Here is a 20,782-nt window from a genome sequence, read left to right as displayed (position 1 = left end):
TCCCGACAAGTTCTGCTGCTGACTTCGCTGACTTTCTTCTCTACGACATAATTTTATTGCACAGTGCTCCACTCCAATTACTCACTGACCGTAGCCATAGTTTTCTCTCAGCAGTCATCGAGCACATCCTCCGCTCCTGCTCGACAAAGCACAAGTTCAGCACATCTTACCACCCACAGACCGACGGCCTTCAACCGGACCATCACCGACATGCTTTTGCCGTACGTTGCGGCCAACCACTACGACTAGGATCTTCATTTACCATATGTGACGTTCGCGTATAATTCATCGCGTCACGACACCGCCGGCAGTTCACCATTCTATCTCCAATACGGCCGAGAAACCACGTTGCCCTTGGACACCTTGCTGCCCTCTCCCGCAAGTTCAGCCACTGAATGCGCCAACGACGCGATCGCACGCGCCGACCATGCACGGCAGCTTGCCTGCATCCGTCCCGAGGCCTCACAGGAGCATCAGAGATGCCTCTATGATTGCCACCATCGCGACGTGCACTTTTCTCTGGTGCTTCTCTGGTCACCCATCCGCCATGTGGGCCTTTCAGAAATGCTGTTGTCGCGTTACACTGGTCCATACCGTGTGGTGCGACAAGTTACTGATGTCACTATGAAATCATCGCCCCTCAGCGTCGTCGTCAGCTGCAAGTGACAGCCTCAAGCCATATCACACACCTTTCACCACGGATGTGTAGCAGGTACTGCGGGGGCTGATGGTACGGAACAGCCGCCACAGTGTGGCTGCACTAAAGAGGCTTGATATAGCGTTGCCATCTTGGCCTCCGTTGGCTTCCGTGTAAAGAAATTGTGAATAGCTTTAGGCATCAGCTACGCGCAACAATATAATATATGCATTGAGCAAACAAGTGGCAAAAAATTAATAATGCAATGGCAAAAGTAAGACACAATGAGATCAATGGTGTGCATCCAGATACTCTACGCCAGGGAATAGTTTAGCTAGTGTGGTGTTTGCCGAAAAAACATTGCAACCATACCCCCACTTTGTTAAGACAATGCAACACGCCATGCAAATAAGGCTAACAACCAGCATATCTTAAAATTTTGTTCAGGCACAAAGCCCCTTGCATCTGCCCTTTGTATGCCATCTGCATGGCATACATGCGGCAAGTGTGACACCCACCAAATTGTAAACTTAAGTGTTAAACAATTCGTCAGAACCCATCTCACGACGACTGTTGGAGGTAATGCGTTGAATAGTAAAACATTGAATCAAGTTGGCAACACAATGTATTGCCACCGTCAAAACGAACGTAAATGCATGGCGTGCGTGCGAATGGTGAGAAATGCATGGTGCGGCAAGAGGGCTCCTCTCTCACGCTTCTTTCTAGACACGCTGCACCGTCTGGTGGCGCTGCCGACAAGTCCACGCGTGAGAGGAGAAGCACCAGTGCTCGAGAATTGTTTCCTCTTTGCCAAGTTGGCGAGAGGTAAGAGTGGCGCATGCCCAGTGCATTTTTTGGCACTGTTCGCTAAAACGTTGCTGTGAGAAACGCTCATTGAAAAGCAGCACATAGCGTTAGGTCTCTATCCTCGAGGAACCCTTGTGACGTAGGTTTGATTCCGCTCGGCATGGTAGAAATTTAATTTATGTTTTTCATCATTGTGGAGCGGCACGTTGCTAGTGCATTCGTGGCTCAGCTCGCTAGAATGTTGGCGGGAAACGTGCTCATTGAAAAGCGGCAGTGTACTTGTGGCACAGCTTGCTACAAAAGCGACAGTGTATTTGTGGCGCAGCATGGGAGAAATTGAAGGGATCTTTTTCATAATTGTAGAGCAGCACATTCCCAGTGACACATACCTAGTTATCCAAGTTGGCATCACACTTACTAGAACATAAACCCAAGTTGGCATCAAAGGGGCTCATTGATGACTGAATGGCACATGCCCAGTGCTTCATTGAACAGCGGTACCTACCCAGTCTACGTGTCGGCATGAAAGAGGATCATTCAAGAGCGGCACATTAACGCACACCGAGGAAGTTGTGCCTCCGCAAGATCCCTGGGCCACACAAGGATAACATCTTGACATGGTTGCCTACATTCGAGCGACAACTCCAATAAAGGATCATCGCACGCCTTCCCAAAGTTGGTTGGTTCCCAGCAGCCCAATGCTTTCGTTTATTAACTACTCCATTGGCGGAACATATTTAGTCAAGTTCCCAAAGAATACATCTTTCATTCAAATGCCCTGTTTTTTCTGGAACATCTTTAGAATGCTTACCAGGGAATCAACACACCTGTGGGTGTCGACTAAGACACTATAGTCACCAACCTACGGGGTCTGCTACAGCCCTGGAGCGTGCCGCTCTTCCTTTGCCGTGAAGTACACTTCACTAAACGCAGGTGACCGTGGCAGCGGTCAGCGGAAAGTGCACTTCGCTAACTGTAACATTTTCCGGCTCGTTTTGTCTACAGCTTGTGAACTACAGCTTGTGTTTTGTCTACAACTTCGCGGAGTGCGTCCACGCTGAGCCGTGTTCACCCCAAGAGTGGATGACCCTGTACCTAAATATCTTGACAGCAATACCATCCAAGGTGATTTCAAGTTCACAGTCCACAGCACTCAAATAAATGTCGCTAAGAATCACTAGAGCCTGACTTTTGTGGGAATCCCACCAACCAATAATTGTGGCGGTGAAATAAGCTTTAGAAAGGCTCCTAATAAAGCACCACACTAGTCCTTAAGGCTCGGCTCGTCCTTGTCAACTTGTACACAGTTCTTGATACTTTATGTCCACGCTCAACCCAGGCAAAGGCCATGATGTCTCGCTTGTCTGGAACTGAACCACTCACAGAGATGACAGATGTCTCTGGAGATAAGTAGACACCTTGGGCTGCCAAGTTCCGAGGTGAAACAGTGCATCAACTTTGTGTGTCTTTACCATAAAAAGAGTGTCAGGCCTTTTCTTTTTTCACCGCAGCGAACAGCTTCTCAAGGTTAAGTTCTTACAAAAAGCTCACGGCCTTTTTCTTCACGTCCACAGGTCTTTCCTATGTCTTCCGAAGGTTCTTCTTGACTGCCTTACAGCCTTCTCTGAAAATAACCCTTCCAGGAGAACAGCAAAGCTTCCCTCTTTAACCGCCGCCAATGGTCTGAATGACTGGTAACGAAGTAGTCAACAAAGCGATGTGCATTCAGATTCATGCCGGGCCTGTCTCTGGAAGTTGTGTAACGACGCCTGCGCATTCCAAGTTGCAGCATGCTGTTTCAACTGCCAGAACCCGGTCAGCAGCAGAATGCACTTACAGCTAGGGATCGACTCAGCAGGCTTCATCTGGAGCTCAAATAAAATTTTGTCCAAGTTCCAGCATCTTCCTTATCTTTTCATTTATGCCAGCATTTCCCAAGATAGCCAAGAGGTGCTTGCGCCCTTTTCTGCGGGAGCGTTGCATGGGCGACATTCCACAGATACACCGTAACATGGAACCTTGTCATGGTCCATTCCTTGTACCGATGGGTCTGTGCCTGAACAAAATGTTAAAAAAAAACATGTTCAAAAGAATAGCTAGTTTTTAGCATTCCGTATTTGCACGGTGTATTGCATCATCGTAAGAATGGGAGGGCGAGGTTAGGTTGCATTTTTTCAGCAAACAACAAGCTGGCAAAGCTATGCATTGCCATCGACAGAAGGGTCAAAGGCGGTGCAAAAAGAGTGCAGTATCGAGCAGCGTGAAAGAATGGTCATGTGTGAGACAAGCGTCATGCTGGAAATTCTGTGTTGGGTGCTGTTTGAATAATTGACTATAATGCATCTCTGAAGGGCAGCCACGTTGTAACCTGCATTGTAAAGAATGTGGCTGCACCCCAGTGTTTTCTAATACCAGAGTGCTTTTTCTAGGTACAATTACAAGGCAAGTGAGATAGAAAAAGCAACTCGGGTGAAATGTGTGCTCCAAGACATTGCACGCCTCAAAGATGGTGTCTTGATGCACACCACTGCTGGGTGTTTACTTTTGCCATTGCTTTGTTCATTTATTGCTACTTGTTTGCTCAGTGCATATATATTTGTGTGATTTCAGTAAAAATCTTAGTTGACAGTCAGACATTTTTCCTTGCCTTTGTAATAAGTCTTCTTTCGCCCAGCAAACCATCCTTCTGGAGTAAACCAAGGACTGTCTGGCTTAGTGATGGCCTGCAACTTGTGTGCCCAGTGCCTGTCACCCATGCACTACAAATATTTGCCTTTGACATGACTGACAAAAATGATTTGCTGTCGAATGTCAAAAGTGCTAGCAGCCATCCTAGGGCGAAAAGCCAAACATTTGAGACTACCGAACTAGACATAGAAGCGCTTGTGCGTTACCTTTGTGTCCGTGTTTCTTGTGTGTGCACTGCAGTTTCATAATATATTTACATAGAAACATGAATTACAACATTGGGCGAACAAGGGAAGCTTCTCCTGAGCCTTGCTGGCCACATTGATCAATAGTTGAGACTTTCGGATGTGTGATTTTTATCTCTGACAACAAATGAGCCAACTGTCTCTCATTTGTAATTAACTGCTTAGCCTTTTATTTTTTCACCTCAAGGCAAGGGGTAAACCTGTATCTTTACAATAACAATATTATTACTGTTTAGCGCACGAAAAGGCACGAGAGAGAGGTACGACGCGGACACAGCGCTAACTTCCAACAATTGTTTTTATTCTACAAAGCGGTACACATATATATATAGGGAACAGACAGCAACGCACGCATGTGCATATGTACTGGTTTTGAACAAATAAGACAGCAACGTGACATGTGTAATGGAAAGTTAAGATGATATCGAAGATTAAAAAGGCAACCATAAATAGCCCAAATAAATTTTTTGTAGCTTCAAGATTAAGATGCCATCTCTATCACGCCACCCTCTGTGCCACATTTAAAAAATCCAATTCTTTTTTTTTTTGAGAGATCAATTGAAGGCGCGCTAACACAAGCATCCCCCAAAGTAGCGATCTTCGCCAGTTCAATAATCTCACGTGTTGTTTGCGTTGGGCGTCTTCCTATCACAGTGCACTGCTTATAAATGGGACTGCACCCATGCTTTCTGCAGTGAAAAACCAGATGGCCCACTCTTCAGTTCGCACATTATTTGCGTGTTCATGCAGCCTATCATTTACGCACCTTCCCGTGTTGGGCTGCTGAGCACGAGGTCGCGGGATCGAATCCCGGCCACGGTGGCCGCATTTCGATGGGGACGAAATGCGAAAACACCCGTGTACTTAGATTTAGGTGCACGTTAAAGAACCCCAGGTGGTCAAAATTTCCGGAGTCCCCCACTACGGCGCGCCTCATAATCAGAACTGGTTTTGGCACGTAAAACCCCATAATATATAGTATACGCACCTTCCCGTTTGGCCGATGTATTTTTTGCCACACGACAAGGGTAGTTCATACACAATATTGTTCTCACACTGAACATGGCTTTCCTTGTGAATTGTCTGGCGACTGGGCTTCTCAGAACCACAGTAGCTGGCCTTGGACAAGTTGGACAGCTTGATTGGCGCTGAAAAGATGACGCTTACATTTGCGTTATTGCCAATCTTCTTCAGCCTGTGTGAGATATCGTGGATGTACGGAATTATTGCGCGTTTCTGCTTCCCTCGCACAATTTCCGGTGAAGCAAACTGCTCATCCTCTCGCCCGCGTTTCACGGTCTTAAGGAGACCTTAAGGAGACCTACACCGCTGTGACCAGTGGCCACAGCTGCGTTGCGGAAAACAGGCCTGTTTCAGGCAATCCTCTTGCGCCAGAAAATTCCTGGCGCATTAAAAAAAATTCCAAACGTATTTAAACATTTAACAAAATGATGCCTGTACAACCAATCATTTTTGAGCAGGAATTGCCTCAAACTACAAGATTTGTAAAGGGAAAAAAAGACCGGGGAATAAATGTTTGAGCAGGAGCAACATTTTTGTCTGGTCGCAGGGAGTGACTGTGTCCCCCTGGAGCAATGTGGTGGCCTCATGTGATGCATCAGGCAAGGTAGCGGCCATCTTGCTGCCATACATGTCTTCAAACCAGGATTTTGTCAAACATCACCCCAAAGTGCGCTTGGTACGTTGGCTTTTATGATTAGTTTCTGCCTGTTACGCAGTTATCAGCAGGGGTTTCTGATATTGTGTGCTTCGAGCTCCTGATAATGTTTTCAAATGGGAAAGGGCCAAATAAGTGCAAGTGTAGCACTGGCCAAATGCTGCCTTCCACTAAAGTTGTAAAATGCAAGAATCTTGTTTCACTGAGTTTCTTCGATTTGTTGTCCTTGACTGTCCAGGACGCTGCATACGCAATGCTCATTGGCTGAAATGACTGCCTCGGGAAGTCTGGGACTGTCAGAGATAGTTAAAGAAGATGCCCACTCACTCACACTAATTGCAGTGAAAACAAGGCAGCCATCAGAGGAGGGAGTGCAAACTAAACATAGACTCTGCAAAATATGCAGCAAGTTTGGATTGGCATTGAACTGCTCTTATTACTCATAGCTACAGTGCGCAGGCATACATTGCGTCATGATGTCACCACATATTATGAGCCTGTCTAAGAAGTTGACTTGTTTGAACGCGCACAGTCTCCGAAAGTGTTCCGCTTTTGCCCTCCAGCAGTGTATTGTACTCTTGCATGCTTTTAAATTACATTCATGAGCATGGGGCATGTTTCTTATGTTTGAACACATCAAGAGCATGTACCCATAGTAGCTGCAAGACAAAATACTTTTCATGAAGATGAACGTAATGTTATGAACAGTAACAACTGAGCTTCACTAAAGATTATTTTCCTGAGTTCATGCTGGCACTTACCAAAGAAAGAATTGTCTTGTAGAAATTCAGTGAAATGCAAGTATATAGTTTAACCCTGTAATAACGAAATCGGTGAAGAAAGCGATCAAGTTCAATTTTGCAAGAATTTTGTGGTTGCGAAATCAGACAGCATAGACAAGGAATGCGCCGAAATGTGAAAAATTACTGTCAAAATTTTGTTAGCATGTTTTGGCAAGTCTTATTCCAGGCTATTCAGAAACGATTTGGCAAAAGAACAAAGCGTGCCTCGATCAGTGATGGCGGCACTGGCACAGAGCAAAGTTCTCGATAACTTTTGCAAGAGTTGGCAACTCAGCATCTACAAGCAACAGCATTCCTGCGCACAGTCTTGGCATGGCACCAGGAATGCTGTGGGCCAGTGTCGTCTGCTTCCATTTCCACTTGCGCCCCTCACTCAAAGTCATGATCTGCTCTTGTTCACCTCCACTCACACTCATGCCTACCAATGTGGCATCCACTTCTGTGTATTTTCCAGGCAATTGTGAAAGTGTATTGTATTTTTTTCCCCTCTTTTTCTTACATCGCTTCTTGAGCATCGAGCCGATGCTATTTACGAGGAAGCGGGGGAAATGCCACCTGCTGTAGTGGGTACAGTGCTAAGAGGCAAGAAGAAAGAAGTGCGTGTGCTACACCGCCCGCTCGATAGCCAGATCCCACAACCGTGTTTTTCAGGAGCCTGCTGCCCTCATTAAACGCCAGTTATCTCTCAGGGCACGTGACCTTGTACTGTGTAAGATTGACTATGTTGTTGGATGGATTTCCACGGATACTGTGTGCCAATATTTCTTTAATGTCACCACAGTCTTCCCGATAGGAGGAATTGGCACTATTGACAGCCTAATTTCAGTGAGCATGGAGAGATACAATGGGAGCCCCCCTTTTGTTGCAGCCACTGTTCCGGGCCCAGTTGGTGCCACAGGTGGGAAACGAGAAGCACAGGGGCTGCCCTACCCAGCATTGTGGCCATGCACTGGCCCAACAGCAGTATGGCATCTCCTTTGAGGACGTACCCCTGGTGAGTAGTACTGTTTTTGCTGTTCTAGATCCATGGTACATGCAATTTACTGTTCCATCGGGCCAAAGTGTGGTGCTGCGTCAGCTACGTGAAATCTCATTTATTCGTACCCATTCCTGATAAGGAAAAATTTGCCCAGAAAAAAGACAATGCACACAGGAAGAGAAGACAGAGGCTAGCGTTACAACTGTTTTATAGTATAACGGCTTCACATATATGTCACCTTGTCACACATCTGCACAATAAAAATATTAACACATTAAAAGAAGAACAAGTGCAAGTCAAATAAAGTTGCGCAAGAAGTGAAACTCAGTTAAGAAATGCCATTGATGGCTCACTTATACAATGATCCATGTTCTTTATAAAAAAAGGCGTCAAATGCAAGCCTAGAAGAATCGGTTGCCACTCCTGCCTAGAACGGTAGTCTCCCAGAAATGAGCCACGCAACCACAAGCAGTAACATTGGCCCTTTTCCTCTTTCTTGCTTAATTTATTGCGCATTCTTCCCTAAGTGGTTGTTTCATGCAACGTTCGGTTTGGCTGATATACACTTTTCTACGTGACATGGGGATGGCGTAAACCACACCTTTGGAGCGCCTAACGAAGCTTAGTACGGCAACGAATTCAAGGGCAATGCTTATAAAGCTTATTGGGGGCAGAAAAATCTCGAGCCACACCATGACATTTAGGGTTGTGTGACACTTTGTGCACTTTAACCTCCAGCCTGTGTTAGGTACTTGACGCACTTTCCGGGGGCTGTTTTCCAATCTACCTGGGTCACTGTGGTCGAATGGTATTGGGCTGCTGTGGGACGGTTCGACACCAACCATTGCACCAACTTGGGTATTGTTCTTCAGTGAACCTCTTTCACGTCCACATGGGTACTGGGTATGTGCAACTTGGGTCACTGGAAATGCTATGCAGTGACAAAAAAAAAGATTCACAAGGGTTCCTCAAGAACAGCAACCCCACGCATTAGCAGGCTGTGCCATAAATGCACTTGTTATGTGCCATTTTTCAATGAATGCGTTTCACGCTGTGGGGAGCACATGCCCGCATCTTCTCCCGCATACGCTCGTCGTCACATGCGCATGTAGCACACGCAGCGGGAGCCGGGCAGACACGAGAGAGAGGCACTTTGCCCTCTCCCGGTTCTCGCTCGCCTCTCTCGATGCGCGTACCTGCGCGGGAAGAGGGAAGGTATCGGACAGGCGAGGAGGACGTTCCCCTCGCGAAAAGGTAAAAAGTTATAAAAGAGCACCACCGGGAGACTGCCTGGTCTCTCTGGCCTCGCTACATCTAACCTGCCGGAACGGATATACCCGCTGCAACCCGTGACTGACCTCGCTTGCGTGACTTCCACACTAGGCAAGCCTATTTATTCCTTATTACAGAGTGAACTTCCCTCTGCAAGTGGGTCTTATTGCCCACAGCAAAAAATGTTGTTGAATTGACTCGCTCGTTGCCTTATTCACCCAAATCCTACGTAGCTGTGATCCCACGCGCTACGGGTTGGGGAGTACGTCAGAACGACTGTTGTGTGGCTAGATCCAGAGCTTGCCTTCAGCCTCACGCAGAGCGGACCCCCACAACGCCAACACTTTGGAGAGCTGGGCCGTAATTACACTGGGGCTGCCGCTCTTCAATGACCTTCTCACCAACTTGGGTCACCGAGTATATCATAGAGTATAACACCTAGAGGGCAATCTATACGTGTTTGCACGTCTCTGCATGTTTCTTAAAGGGCGATGTGCCGTTATTGGAATGACGGGTTATGTGTCTGCGAGGCTTGTATTGGCTGGTGTTGTACGAGGCTTCGTCTAAAATGTGGATATGGCTACACAAATAATGCGTTCTTAAAGTAAAATCTACATAAAAGGCTTTCGTTCACCCATATTACATCTCTCAATAAAGTTTACTCACCTACAATGCAGAATCAAGCGAAGAAAGGCAAGAACAGACGACAAGGTGTTCCAAAGCGAGCGAAAATCTTGTCATCTGCCCTCCAACTTTAGCGGCCAGCTGATAATTTTTACGCTTCATATAATTGTACATCCAATAGTAATTCCTCAAAATTAAAACATGTTTTTGTGTAATAATAAAGCTAAAGCAGCTTTTTACGTGCTGTTTTAGCAGGAAATGAATCGTTGTGACAAACGGAACGGTGCTAGCCAGGCACGTTTTCAAGGCTTTCTGGCTCTCTGAGAACGATGCCAATCCGAAGTCACAGTATACCGGCATTCCCATGGATACCACAGCGCAGCAGCAGCAGTTTTCCCTCTAGGATATAGTGAGAAACTCTATCAAGTATATGCCACTGAGTGCACGGCAAGCGAGGGAACAATTCTCAACATTTACAGGCACCTGCACTTCTCGTCTCGGAGGTAGTGCCACTAGATGGCCAGAAAGAATTGTGGCAGAGGAGTTCACACGCACCATTCATTTCAGAGGACAGGCTTCGCGGTGCTAGATGTTCTTAGAGAAGCCATTCTGTGCTTAAAATCGGATATCTTGTCGGGGTAGGAAGTTAGCCAAAGATTGGTAGGCCGGTTGGCTTTGGGAGCCCACGTCAAAACCAAAAGTGCGGCAGTGCAGGGCAACATTTGTTGGGCCTCTTTTCAAGTCAGAGAAGCATAGAGTAAAATTAGTTTTGAAGAAAGACACGGGAACATGGATCAAAATAAATGGGCGGCTAAACTCTGCAAGTATCTGTACCTGAAAAGCGTGAAATCAGAATGGAGGAAGAGGTCAAGAAAGTTGGCAACCAAGTACAGGGTAACTGAAACTGTAAATAGACAACCAGGAGTCATCAGAAAGAACGTGAGAGAAACAGAGACAGCAAATTGGATGCAAAGAATAGAAACAAAAATAAGCATGGAGATAAACAAGAATGAGAAGAAAGAAAAGAAATTAGAATGGAAAATTTGTACGATAAAACAAAGGGCAGTGCCGTGCTATTTGAGGCTCGCGCCACTTGCCGAAGGACGAAAACATACTGGAACAAATATTCGGAACTAGATGAGGCATGTGTCATCATCATCGTCATCAGATTGTATTTATGTCCACTGCAGGACGAAGGCCTCTCCCTGCAATCTCCAATTACCCCTGTCCTGCGCTAGCTGATTCCAACATGCACCTGCAAAGTTCCTAACTTCATCACCCCACCTAGTTTTCTGCCAGCCTCGACTGCACTTCCCTTCTCTTGGTATTCATTCTGTAATTCTAATAGTCCACCGGTTATCCATCCTTCACATTGCATGGCCTGCCCAGCTCCAGTTTTTCCTCCTAATGTCAACTAGAATATTGGTTATATCTCCGTTTCTTCTCTGATCCACACCGCTCTCTTCCTGTCTCTTAACGTTACTCCTAGGATTTTTCGTTCCATCGCTCTTTGTGCGGTCCTTAACGTGTTCTCGAGCTTCTTTGTTAACCTCCACGTTTCTGCCTCATATGTTAGTACCAGTAGAATGCAAAGATTGTACACTTTTCTTCTCAATGACAGTGGTAAGCCCACAGTCAGGATTTGGCAATGCCTGCCGTATATATGCACTCCAACCCAATTTAATTCTTCTGTAAATTTCTTTCTCGTGGTCAGGGTCCCCTGTGAGTAATTTACCTAGATAAACGTTGTAGTCTCCGGGTTCTCTCAAGCCGCTTTTGTCCTAAGGCTTAGGCTTGACGGCCAACTCCCCTGTGCTTGCCCTGTACTACCGGGGTTCGGCGGTATCAGGACAGGCAGAAACACAACACACGATAGCGTAACAAGTACAAACAGGGTTTATTGCTCCAGGGGTAATTTGCGTGGAAGCAGGCTATAGAATCGACCTCGACGTTTGTTGGGGTTGATAGCGGTCGAACGTGGTAGGGCACGACAAAGGAAGGGAACAAGATGGTTACCTGAGCTCCGTCCTTCATCGCGGCTCACAGTCGTCTCTCTCCCCCGGCGTGCGCCGGTCACGCCGATCGCGACCGCCCCGCCTCGTTCTGGTCTCGATCCAATGGGCGCGGGATTCCGCGGCCACGTGACGGTCTACGTATGTGACCGGTTTGAAGGGAGGGGGTGAGATCGCGCCGCCGGGAAGCCGCCTGGCCTTCCCGAGCGGGAGAACCGTGCAAGGAGCGTCTGCTCTACTCGAGTCTCCTGGCGCACCTCTGGACGTGTGGAATTATCGGTTTCCATAATTCCCACATGCCTCCCCCCTTAATTTATTTATTCATATTACCCCACAGGCTCCAGTGGAGCATTGCGTAGGGGGGGTTACAGAAAAAAAGGCAATAAATAAGGCATAAAAAGAACTACATAGTAGGAAAAAACAAGTAAATTTGTACATTGGAAGGGAAATAGGAACACTGGTAATCATAAAAAAAAGATATATTAATACAGAGTCAAGAGAACATATGAAGTTGCAATTGTTCACGAAATTTGGCAGAATCTTTTATTGAAACAATATCATTTGGAAGGTTATTCCATAGTGCGATGGCGCGTGGCAATGCATAATTATTGAGTGACTGTGTGCGGCCAAAAATACGCCTGAAGCTGAGATGATTATGAAGTCGACTAGATGTGCGAGAAGGAATTTCAAGTGACAAACGGCTGGACCACGAGTTATAGAAGTATTTATGAAAGAGGCATAGAAGGGCAACAGAGCGACGGGAATCCAAGTCAGGAAGGGAAATATCACATTTAATTCGGATAATACTAGATTGACGGCTGTAATTAGAAGTTATAAAGCAGGCAGCACGATTTTGGATGGATTCCAATTTGTCTATTAGGTACTGTTGATGAGGAGACCAGATCGATGAAGCATATTCTAGTTTAGGGCGTACCAATGTTTGGTAGGCCTGTTGTTGAATGGTAGAGGGGGAAAGATGCAGATGACGACGTAAAAACCCTAAAGTTCTGTTAGCTTTAGCGCATATCTTCTCGATGTGAGTACACCAGGAAAGATTAGTACAGAAATGAACACCAAGATATTTGTAAGTAGAGCCACGAGGAACTTCAGCCGAACAGATTTTGTACGGTAACTTAATAGCTGATTGCGCGCGAGTGAAGGAAAGTACGCAGCATTTAGATGTGTTAAGTGACATTTGTCAACGGTCGCACCACTGATTAACTAAGTGAAGGTCATTTTGTAAAGTTAAATGGTCACCATGACAATTAATGGCTCTGTAAATTACGCAGTCATCCGAAAAAAGTCGTATACAAGAAGAAATGTTGCTGGGTAAATCATTAATAAAAGTTAAGAAAAGAAGAGGGCCTAATACACTACCCTGCGGTACACCTGACGTTACTACTGATGTAGAGGAGCTAAAGTTATTAACAGATACGAACTGCCGCCGATTAGATAAGAAATTACGGATCCAGGATAATGTTAATGAATCGATCCTAAGAGCAGTTAATTTAGCTATTAGGCAACAGTGAGCACTCTGTCAAAGGCTTTTGCATAGTCAAGGAAAATGCAGTCAATAAGTTTGCTATTATTCATGCCATTATGTAGATCTGACGTAAATGCCAATAGTTGAGTGTTACAAGACAACGCTTTACGGAAACCATGTTGATTTTGAAAGAAAAAGTTATTAGATTCAAGATGGTTGAAAATATGGGAGTCAATGATGTGCTCGAGAAACTTACAACAAATGCATGTTAGCGAAATGGGGCGGTAGTTACCAGGAGAGTGCCTGTTTCCATCTTTGAAAATCGGAATGACTTTGGCTATCTTCCAGTCAGCAGGAAGAAGACCTGTTGATAAAGACTGCTGAAAAATGTGGTATAAAATCTGACTGGACATAGCTGACGTGTTTTTTAGGATTTTAGAATTAATATTATCAGCACCGCACGATGTAGACACTTTCGAATCGCGTATTAGTTTCGAGATGCCATCAACACTAATACTTATAGGAGACATGAAGCGATAATTAAGGTCGGAGACACAGGGAATGGAGGAGCAGTCTTCATTAGTGAAAACAGAGCAAAAAAAAAACGAATTGAAAGTAGAAGCACACTCAGATGCAGAGACAGGAACATTGTCGGCGTTATGTAATGTAACGGTATTACAGCCACGGTCAGGAGAAACAGCTCGCCAAAACTTTCTAGGGTTAGTGCGTAAAAGTGAGGACAGATCGGTGGGAAAATACTTATTTTTCGCTTCAGATATTGCAAGACAGTAAGTCTTTAAACAATCTTTATATTTAGACCATGATGAAGGACATGATAGCCGTTTAGCAGAAGCGTATAACCTTTTCTTTTTATTTCTGAGTGAACTAAGCGATTTATTAAACCATGGGTTATGTTTGTCATTAGATATTGCGACTAATGGCACGTACTTATCTACTAGAAGTGTCATAATATTTTTAAATAAATTCCAATTTTCTTCAACAGACCTGTTGGTGAATGATGGAAGAAACGTTTTATGAAAAAAAAACCTCAAGTTCAGTGTTCATTTGTTCATAATTTGCCCTGTTATAATCCCTAATAACCTTACGTTCAACACCAGCAAAATTCCGTGGAATATTAATTGAGAATTGCAGTAGGTTATGGTCGCTAAAGTCGTCAAGCTGCACGACAGGGCTAATGCTATGTGGCTCTGTTGTGAGGATAATATCTAATATATTATTACCGCGAGTGGGCTCTGTAACAATCTGGGTAAGATTAAACTCTAAACACAGCTCAATGAAATTACTTGATTCACTGCTCGATGACGACAAGCGAGACCAATTAATATCAGGAAAATTAAAATAACCAAATAGGTAGATTTTGTTAGTGGGAAACTGTTCAAGAGCCCTGGGAATAGTTTTGTGAAGATCAGATACAAACAGGCGGTCAGAGGCAGGTGGGCGGTAACATACACCCATCAATAACTTTCCGAATAACGTAGGACAAGCTACCCAGACTACTTCAAGAGCAGAGTCAGTGTCAACAAGAAAGGAAGGTATAGTTTTATTGATGGCTATCAACACGCCGCCACCTTTTTTATGTGCACGATCATGGCGATAAATGGCATACTGGTTAGACGTATGATATAACTTGGAGTCACATAGATCGGCGTGAAGCCAAGTGTCGGTCAGCAATACAACATCGGGCTTACTATCTTCAAGATATGATTCAAGCAGGACACGTTTTGGCAACACACTGCGGATGTTAGTAAATGATACTGAAAATGAAGGTGCACGTGAAGTTGATGGCCGCTGCACTTTCGCACTGCGCACATCGGCAACTAGTTATCTAGCAGTTACTACAGAGTCAGAAACACTGTCGTAAGTATATGTAATATTATCAATACGAAGTTTGTCGACATTCAATTTATAAGGGCAATTCCGTTCTCTGGCAAATTGAAGCAGTTTCCTGCGTGCCTGCCATGTAGCCAGCGAAAAATCTTCTCTAATAGAGATCCCAGAATTTTTCAGCTTATGTGCACGGGTGAGAATTTCCTGCTCGTCCTTAAAAAACGTAAACTTAGCAATTATTGGCCTACATTTATTTGAAGCAAACTTTCCCAGCCGGTGTACACGTTCAAACTGAGAACTAGTAGTTGTCGTTTCCAACTTATCTGTGCACAGGGCAATAACTTTTCCCTCTGTAGTTGCCCAGCTCTCTTTATCCTCGTCGGGAATTCCAAAGAACAACAGATTACACCGTCGCATTCTGTTCTCAGCTTCATCACACCTTGACACAACTCCCTGAAGTTGATTCGCCAATGAACCAGCAGCATGATCCAAGAAGTTGGATAGTGTAGGGGCATATGAAACAAGCTTTGCTTCCAAAGTGACCACTCTCTCGGTCAAGCCATTAATTTCTTTCTCGGTTGCATCTTGCTTTTCTCTCAGCCACTTAATTTCACCGATTAATGTATTCTGACCCACTTCTAGCCTACGCACAGTTTTAAGGACAAGTTCAAGTGTTTGTTCCACGCTAGGTCCGGGATTTGATTCAATGTCACCCGAAAGCAACAACAACAGACATGCAGATTTCTTGCGCAAGCATGAAAAGAACAGCAATAAACGGCGCATCATATCACGCAAATCGGTCGGGCACGACACCGCTACAAGGCAGTAATGGCTGCTTTTTAGACAGGAAGCATCTTTGAAGTAACCAACCTGGAAATACAGCAGCGGTAAGCGTCCCATTCCTTCAGCGGCGTCGTGCCCAACCGAAGTGGTGCCTGGCTGGTCTATATATCCCGCTTCATATCTTGCGGGGGTGTCAGTGAATGAGCCATGTTGCCAACCGCCAGTAGCCGAAGGAACCAAGCTTGGCCATCCTTGCACTTTTGGAATCAGGAACGGAAATGCTTGACCAGAACTGCCCGGCCGAGGTTCGAGAATCCACGGAGATACGGCACCGAGGAATGCAATCTGGAAATACAGCAGCGGTAAGCGTCCCATCCCTTCGGCGTCGTGCCCAACCGAAGTGGTGCCTGGCTGGTCTATATATCCCGCTTCATATCTTGCGGGGGCGTCAGTGAATGAGCCATGTTGCCAACCGCCAGTAGCCGAAGGAACCAAGCTTGGCCATCCTTGCACTTTTGGAATCAGGAACGGAAATGCTTGACCAGAACTGCACGCTGAAAGACCGATGGTAACTTGGGCTCAAGTTACCTATTGAGCCTGGTGGGCTCACAACTCCAGGAGGTCGACCTCCAAGGCCTCCTCCTGTCCGAGGTCGACAGCCTCCGCGCTAGGTTCCGGCAGCTCCGGCAGCTTCTATCCCAGCACCGGGGCGATAGGGAGCGAGTGCCCCGGGACGCTGGCCGGCCGGAGTACCCAAACCCACGACCAGCACGGGAACCACGTCGTACCATCACCACGTGGACCGGCCAAGTGAGGTGCGCGGGGTTGGGCACTCCTACATTTGTAGGGGGTATGGGAATGCTGTACGTGATTTCACGGCCCACGTTTGTGGGTGATGCGGCCGCTTCAGCAAGGCCTGAGCCCCGGGACGCTGGCTGGCCGGAGTACCCAAACCCACGACCAGCACGGGAACCGCGTCGTACCATCGCCACGTGGACCGGCCTAGTGAGGTGTGCGGGGTTGGGCACTCCTACATTTGTAGGGGGTATGGGAATGTTGTACGTGATTTCACAGCCCACGTTTGTGGGTGACGCGGCCGCTGCAGCACGGCCTGAGTTTTCCTTGGCTTGACTGCAAATATCGGCCAACTCCATGGGATCGTTAAGTTCGTACTGTGGGCTCATCATCGTGTAGTGGGAGCCGGCTGCTCGATTGCGTCTGCAAGCGAGAATTCACGTTGGGCGCCAGTTGTAGTCTCCGGGTTCTCTCAAGCCGCCTTCGTCCTAAGGCTTAGGCTTGACGGCCAACTCCCTTGTGCTTGCCCTGTACTACCGGGGTTCGGCGGTACCAGGACAGGCAGAAACATGACAACACACGATAGTGCAGCAAGTACAAACAGGGTTTATTGCTCCAGGGGGAATTTGCGTGGAAGCAGGCTATAGAGTCGACCTCGACGTTTGTCGGGGTCTATAGCGGTCGAACGAGGTAGGGCACGACAAAGGAGGGGAATGAGATGGTTACCTGAGCTCCGTCCTTCGTCGCGGCTCGCAGTCGTCTCTCTCCCCCGGCGTGCGCCGGTCGCGCCGATAGCGATGGCCCCGCCTCATTTTGGGCTCGGTTCAATGGGCGCAGGACTCCGCGGCCACGTGACGGTCTACGTGTGTGACCGGTTCGAAGGGAGGGGGTGAGATCGCGCCGCCTGGCCTTCCCGAGCGGGAGAACCGTGCAAGGAGCGTCTGCTCTACTCACGTCTCCTGGCGCGCCTCTGAACGTGCTGAATTATCGGTTTCCATAATTCCCACAACGTACTCCTTTACAGACTCTAGAGGATGACTGGCGATCCTGAATTCTTGTTCCCTTGTCAGGCTATTTAACATTATCTTTGTCCTTTGCATGTTAATCTTCAACCCCTCTTACACTTTCTCGGTTAAGATCCTCAATCATTAGCTGTAATTTGTCCCCATTGTTGCTGAATAGGACACTGTCATCTGCAAACCGAAGGTTGTTGAGATATTCGCTGTAGATCCTCACTCCTAAGCCTTTCTAGTCTAAGAGCTTGAATACTTCTTCTAAACATGCAGTGAATAGCATTGGAGAGATTGTGTCTCCTTGCCTGACGCCTTTCTTGATAGATATCTTTCTACTTTTCTTTCGGAGAACCAAGGTTGCTGTGCAATCCTTGTAGATAATTGCCACGTATGCCTCCTGTACTCCTTGATTTTGCAGTTCTTCTATGACTGCTGGTATCTCTACTGATTCAAATGGTTTTTTCATAATCCATGAAAGCCGTATAGAGAGGTTGATTATAATGTGCAGATTTCTCTATTACCTTATTGATGGCATGGATATGATCCATTGTAGAATATCCCTTCATGAAGCCGGCCTGTTCTCTTGGTTGGCTGAAGTCAAGCGTCAATATCTTATGCAATACTGTAAGCAAGCTAATGGGTCTATAATTTTTCAATTCTTTAGCGTCCCCCTTCTTATGGATTAGTATAATGTTGGCATTCTTCCAGCTTTCTGGTACACTTGAAGTCGTGAGGCATTGCGTATAAAGGGCCGCAAGTTTTTCAAGCATGATATCTCCTCCATCTTTGATTAAATCTACTGTTATTCCATCTTCTCCAGGAGCTTTTCCCCTGCGCATATCTTTCAAGGCCCTTCTAACTTCATCGCTAGTTATAGAAGGAGCCTCTGTATCCTTTTTATCACTACTTCGAATGAAAGTAGCTTGGTTGCTCTGGGCACTGTACAGGTCAGTATAGAATTCTTCCGCTGCTTTTACTATGTCATCGAAATTGCTGATGATATTACCCTGTTTATCTTTCAGTGCATACATCTTGCCTTGTCCTATGCCAAGTTTTCTTCTCACTGATTTCATGCTGCGTCCATATTGTACTGCTTCCTCAATGTTTTCCACGTTATAATTTCGAATATCCCTTACTTTCTTCGTGTTGATCAGTTTTGAGAGTTCAGCGAATTTTATCTGATCTGTCGAGGTTTGACACTTTCATGCTTTGTCGTTTCTTTATTAGGTCCTTCGTTACTTGGGAGATCTTACCCACTGGTTGCCTTGGTGCATTACCTCCCACTTCATTTGCTGCTTCTGAGATCAGCCTAGTAAGGTTTCGTTCATTACCTCTATGTTGTCTTCATCTTCCTGTTCTAGAGCTGCGTATTTGTTTGCGAGCACCAGCCTGAATTGGTCTGCTTTTACCCTTACTGCGTCTAGGTTGGCCTGTTTCTTCTTGACTATTTTTATTCTATCTTCAAATTGAGACAGATCCTAGACCTCACTAACCTAAGGTCACTGCACTTTACCCTACTTAACGCCTCTACATCCTGCACTATGCTTGGATCGGCAGAGAGTTCATTATGAAATCTATTTAATTTCTTGTTTCACCATTAGGGCTTTTCCAGGTCCACTTCCTGTTGCTACGCTTCCTGAAGAAGGTATTCATTATTCAGAGCTTATTCCTTTCCGCGAATTCTACCAGCATCTTTCCTCTACCGTTCCTAGAATCGATGCCATAGTTATCAATTGCTTGCTCACGAGCCTGCTTTTTCCCCACTTTTGCGTTGAAGTCGCCCATGACTACAGTATACTGCGTTTGCACCATTCTCATCGCTAGTTCAACATCTTCATAAACTGTTCTATTTCTTCATCATCGTGACTGGAGGTTGGGGCATAGGCTTGTACTACCTTTATTTTATACCTTCTATTCAGCTTTATGATGACGACTGCTACCCTCTCATTAATGCTGTAGAACATGGGTTCTCAAAGTGGGTTCCGCGGAACCTACGGGTTCCGCAGGCCCATGCTCGGGGTTCCGCGAGCCACTGATAAATTTTCCCTGGTCCCGCCCTTGACAAGTGTCTAAAACGGCAAACACGAGGTGCGCTTTATCCAAAGAACCTTCATTACCGATGCCCGAGTGTCCAAAAGCACATCACAGTGCGTAACAGCAACGCGCGAACTGCGCAATAAATACACAAGCAGCTTTTAGCCATCCAACCTCTGAGAATGGGCAGCACGCCTAAGCTTTCGTACTTGAATCTCAGAGGCCGTAGCTTACCACCATGCGCCTTTCTCCTATTTGTAGATAGGGTAGGTGCCGATAACGTGCGCACTGAACTATATGTTGGAGGAATAAAAAAAAAATTCGCGGAGCACCGCAAATGCGCGCCGCAGAAGAGCAAGAACGGCGTAGCGTCCAACCGAATCGCCAGACCGCATCGCCGTGGTCCTCAGCGGCAATCGTACGCGGCACGTGACTGACAGCAACGCCGAAGCGCTTCGTGCCTAATTGAGCCTTTAAAGCCTTTATTCTTGCGTTTATCGCCGCGCGTAACACCGCGTTGGCGGCTAGCCGCGTGCCTCCGTAAGTGCGTAGTCGCTATCTCTGATCGCGTCGATAACCACCGCAGTTTCGTCCGCAGCGGTTGCGCAAATAGTAGTTTCGTTTTCACTCGATGCGCGCGTCGGCTGCGTGCCTTCCCAACTGCTTAGTCGCCTCCCATGGCAGCGTCGATAGCGACCGCAGTTTCGTCCGCACTTCTTGCAGCGAAAGGTAGTTTCGTTTTGACTTGGTGCGTGTGTCGGCCGCCTGCCTTCTGAACCGTAAAGTCGCCGTCCATGATCGCGTCGATAGCGGCCGCGGTTTCGTCCGCACTTCTTGCAGCGAACGGTAGTTTCGTTTTGACTTTGTGCATGCGTCAGCCGCTTGCCTTCTGAACTGCAAGGTCACCGTCCATGATCGCGTCGATAGCGGCCGCGGTTTCGTCCGCAGCGGTTGCGGCAAGCAGTAGTTTCGCTTTGACTCAGTGCAAAGCTGTCAAAGATAAAAATCACCGGCTACATCGCGATGGACGGACAATTTGTTGGCCAGCAGCTGAGTGGCAAAAAAATAATCGGGATGTGCG

At 46.5% G+C, this 20,782-nt stretch overlaps 1 protein-coding gene across 1 annotated transcript in view; it reads left to right on the top strand.

Moving 5' to 3' along the window:
• The window catches only part of LOC125945164 (general transcription factor 3C polypeptide 2-like), an 84,456-nt gene that overhangs the window by 29,613 nt on the left and 34,061 nt on the right, over positions 1 to 20,782 (top strand). Inside the window, exons 5-6 of the mRNA XM_049666774.1 lie at positions 5,948 to 6,076; positions 7,727 to 7,852. Of these exons, the coding sequence (XP_049522731.1) occupies positions 5,948 to 6,076; positions 7,727 to 7,852 (255 nt within the window). The remainder of the gene's footprint in view (positions 1 to 5,947; positions 6,077 to 7,726; positions 7,853 to 20,782) is intronic.

Source organism: Dermacentor silvarum, chromosome 4 (genome assembly GCF_013339745.2).
Source record: "Dermacentor silvarum isolate Dsil-2018 chromosome 4, BIME_Dsil_1.4, whole genome shotgun sequence".
NCBI classification, from domain to species: domain Eukaryota; kingdom Metazoa; phylum Arthropoda; class Arachnida; order Ixodida; family Ixodidae; genus Dermacentor; species Dermacentor silvarum.
The sequence above is the reverse complement of the archived record's forward strand: the minus strand, read 5'-3'. Positions and strand labels throughout refer to the sequence as shown.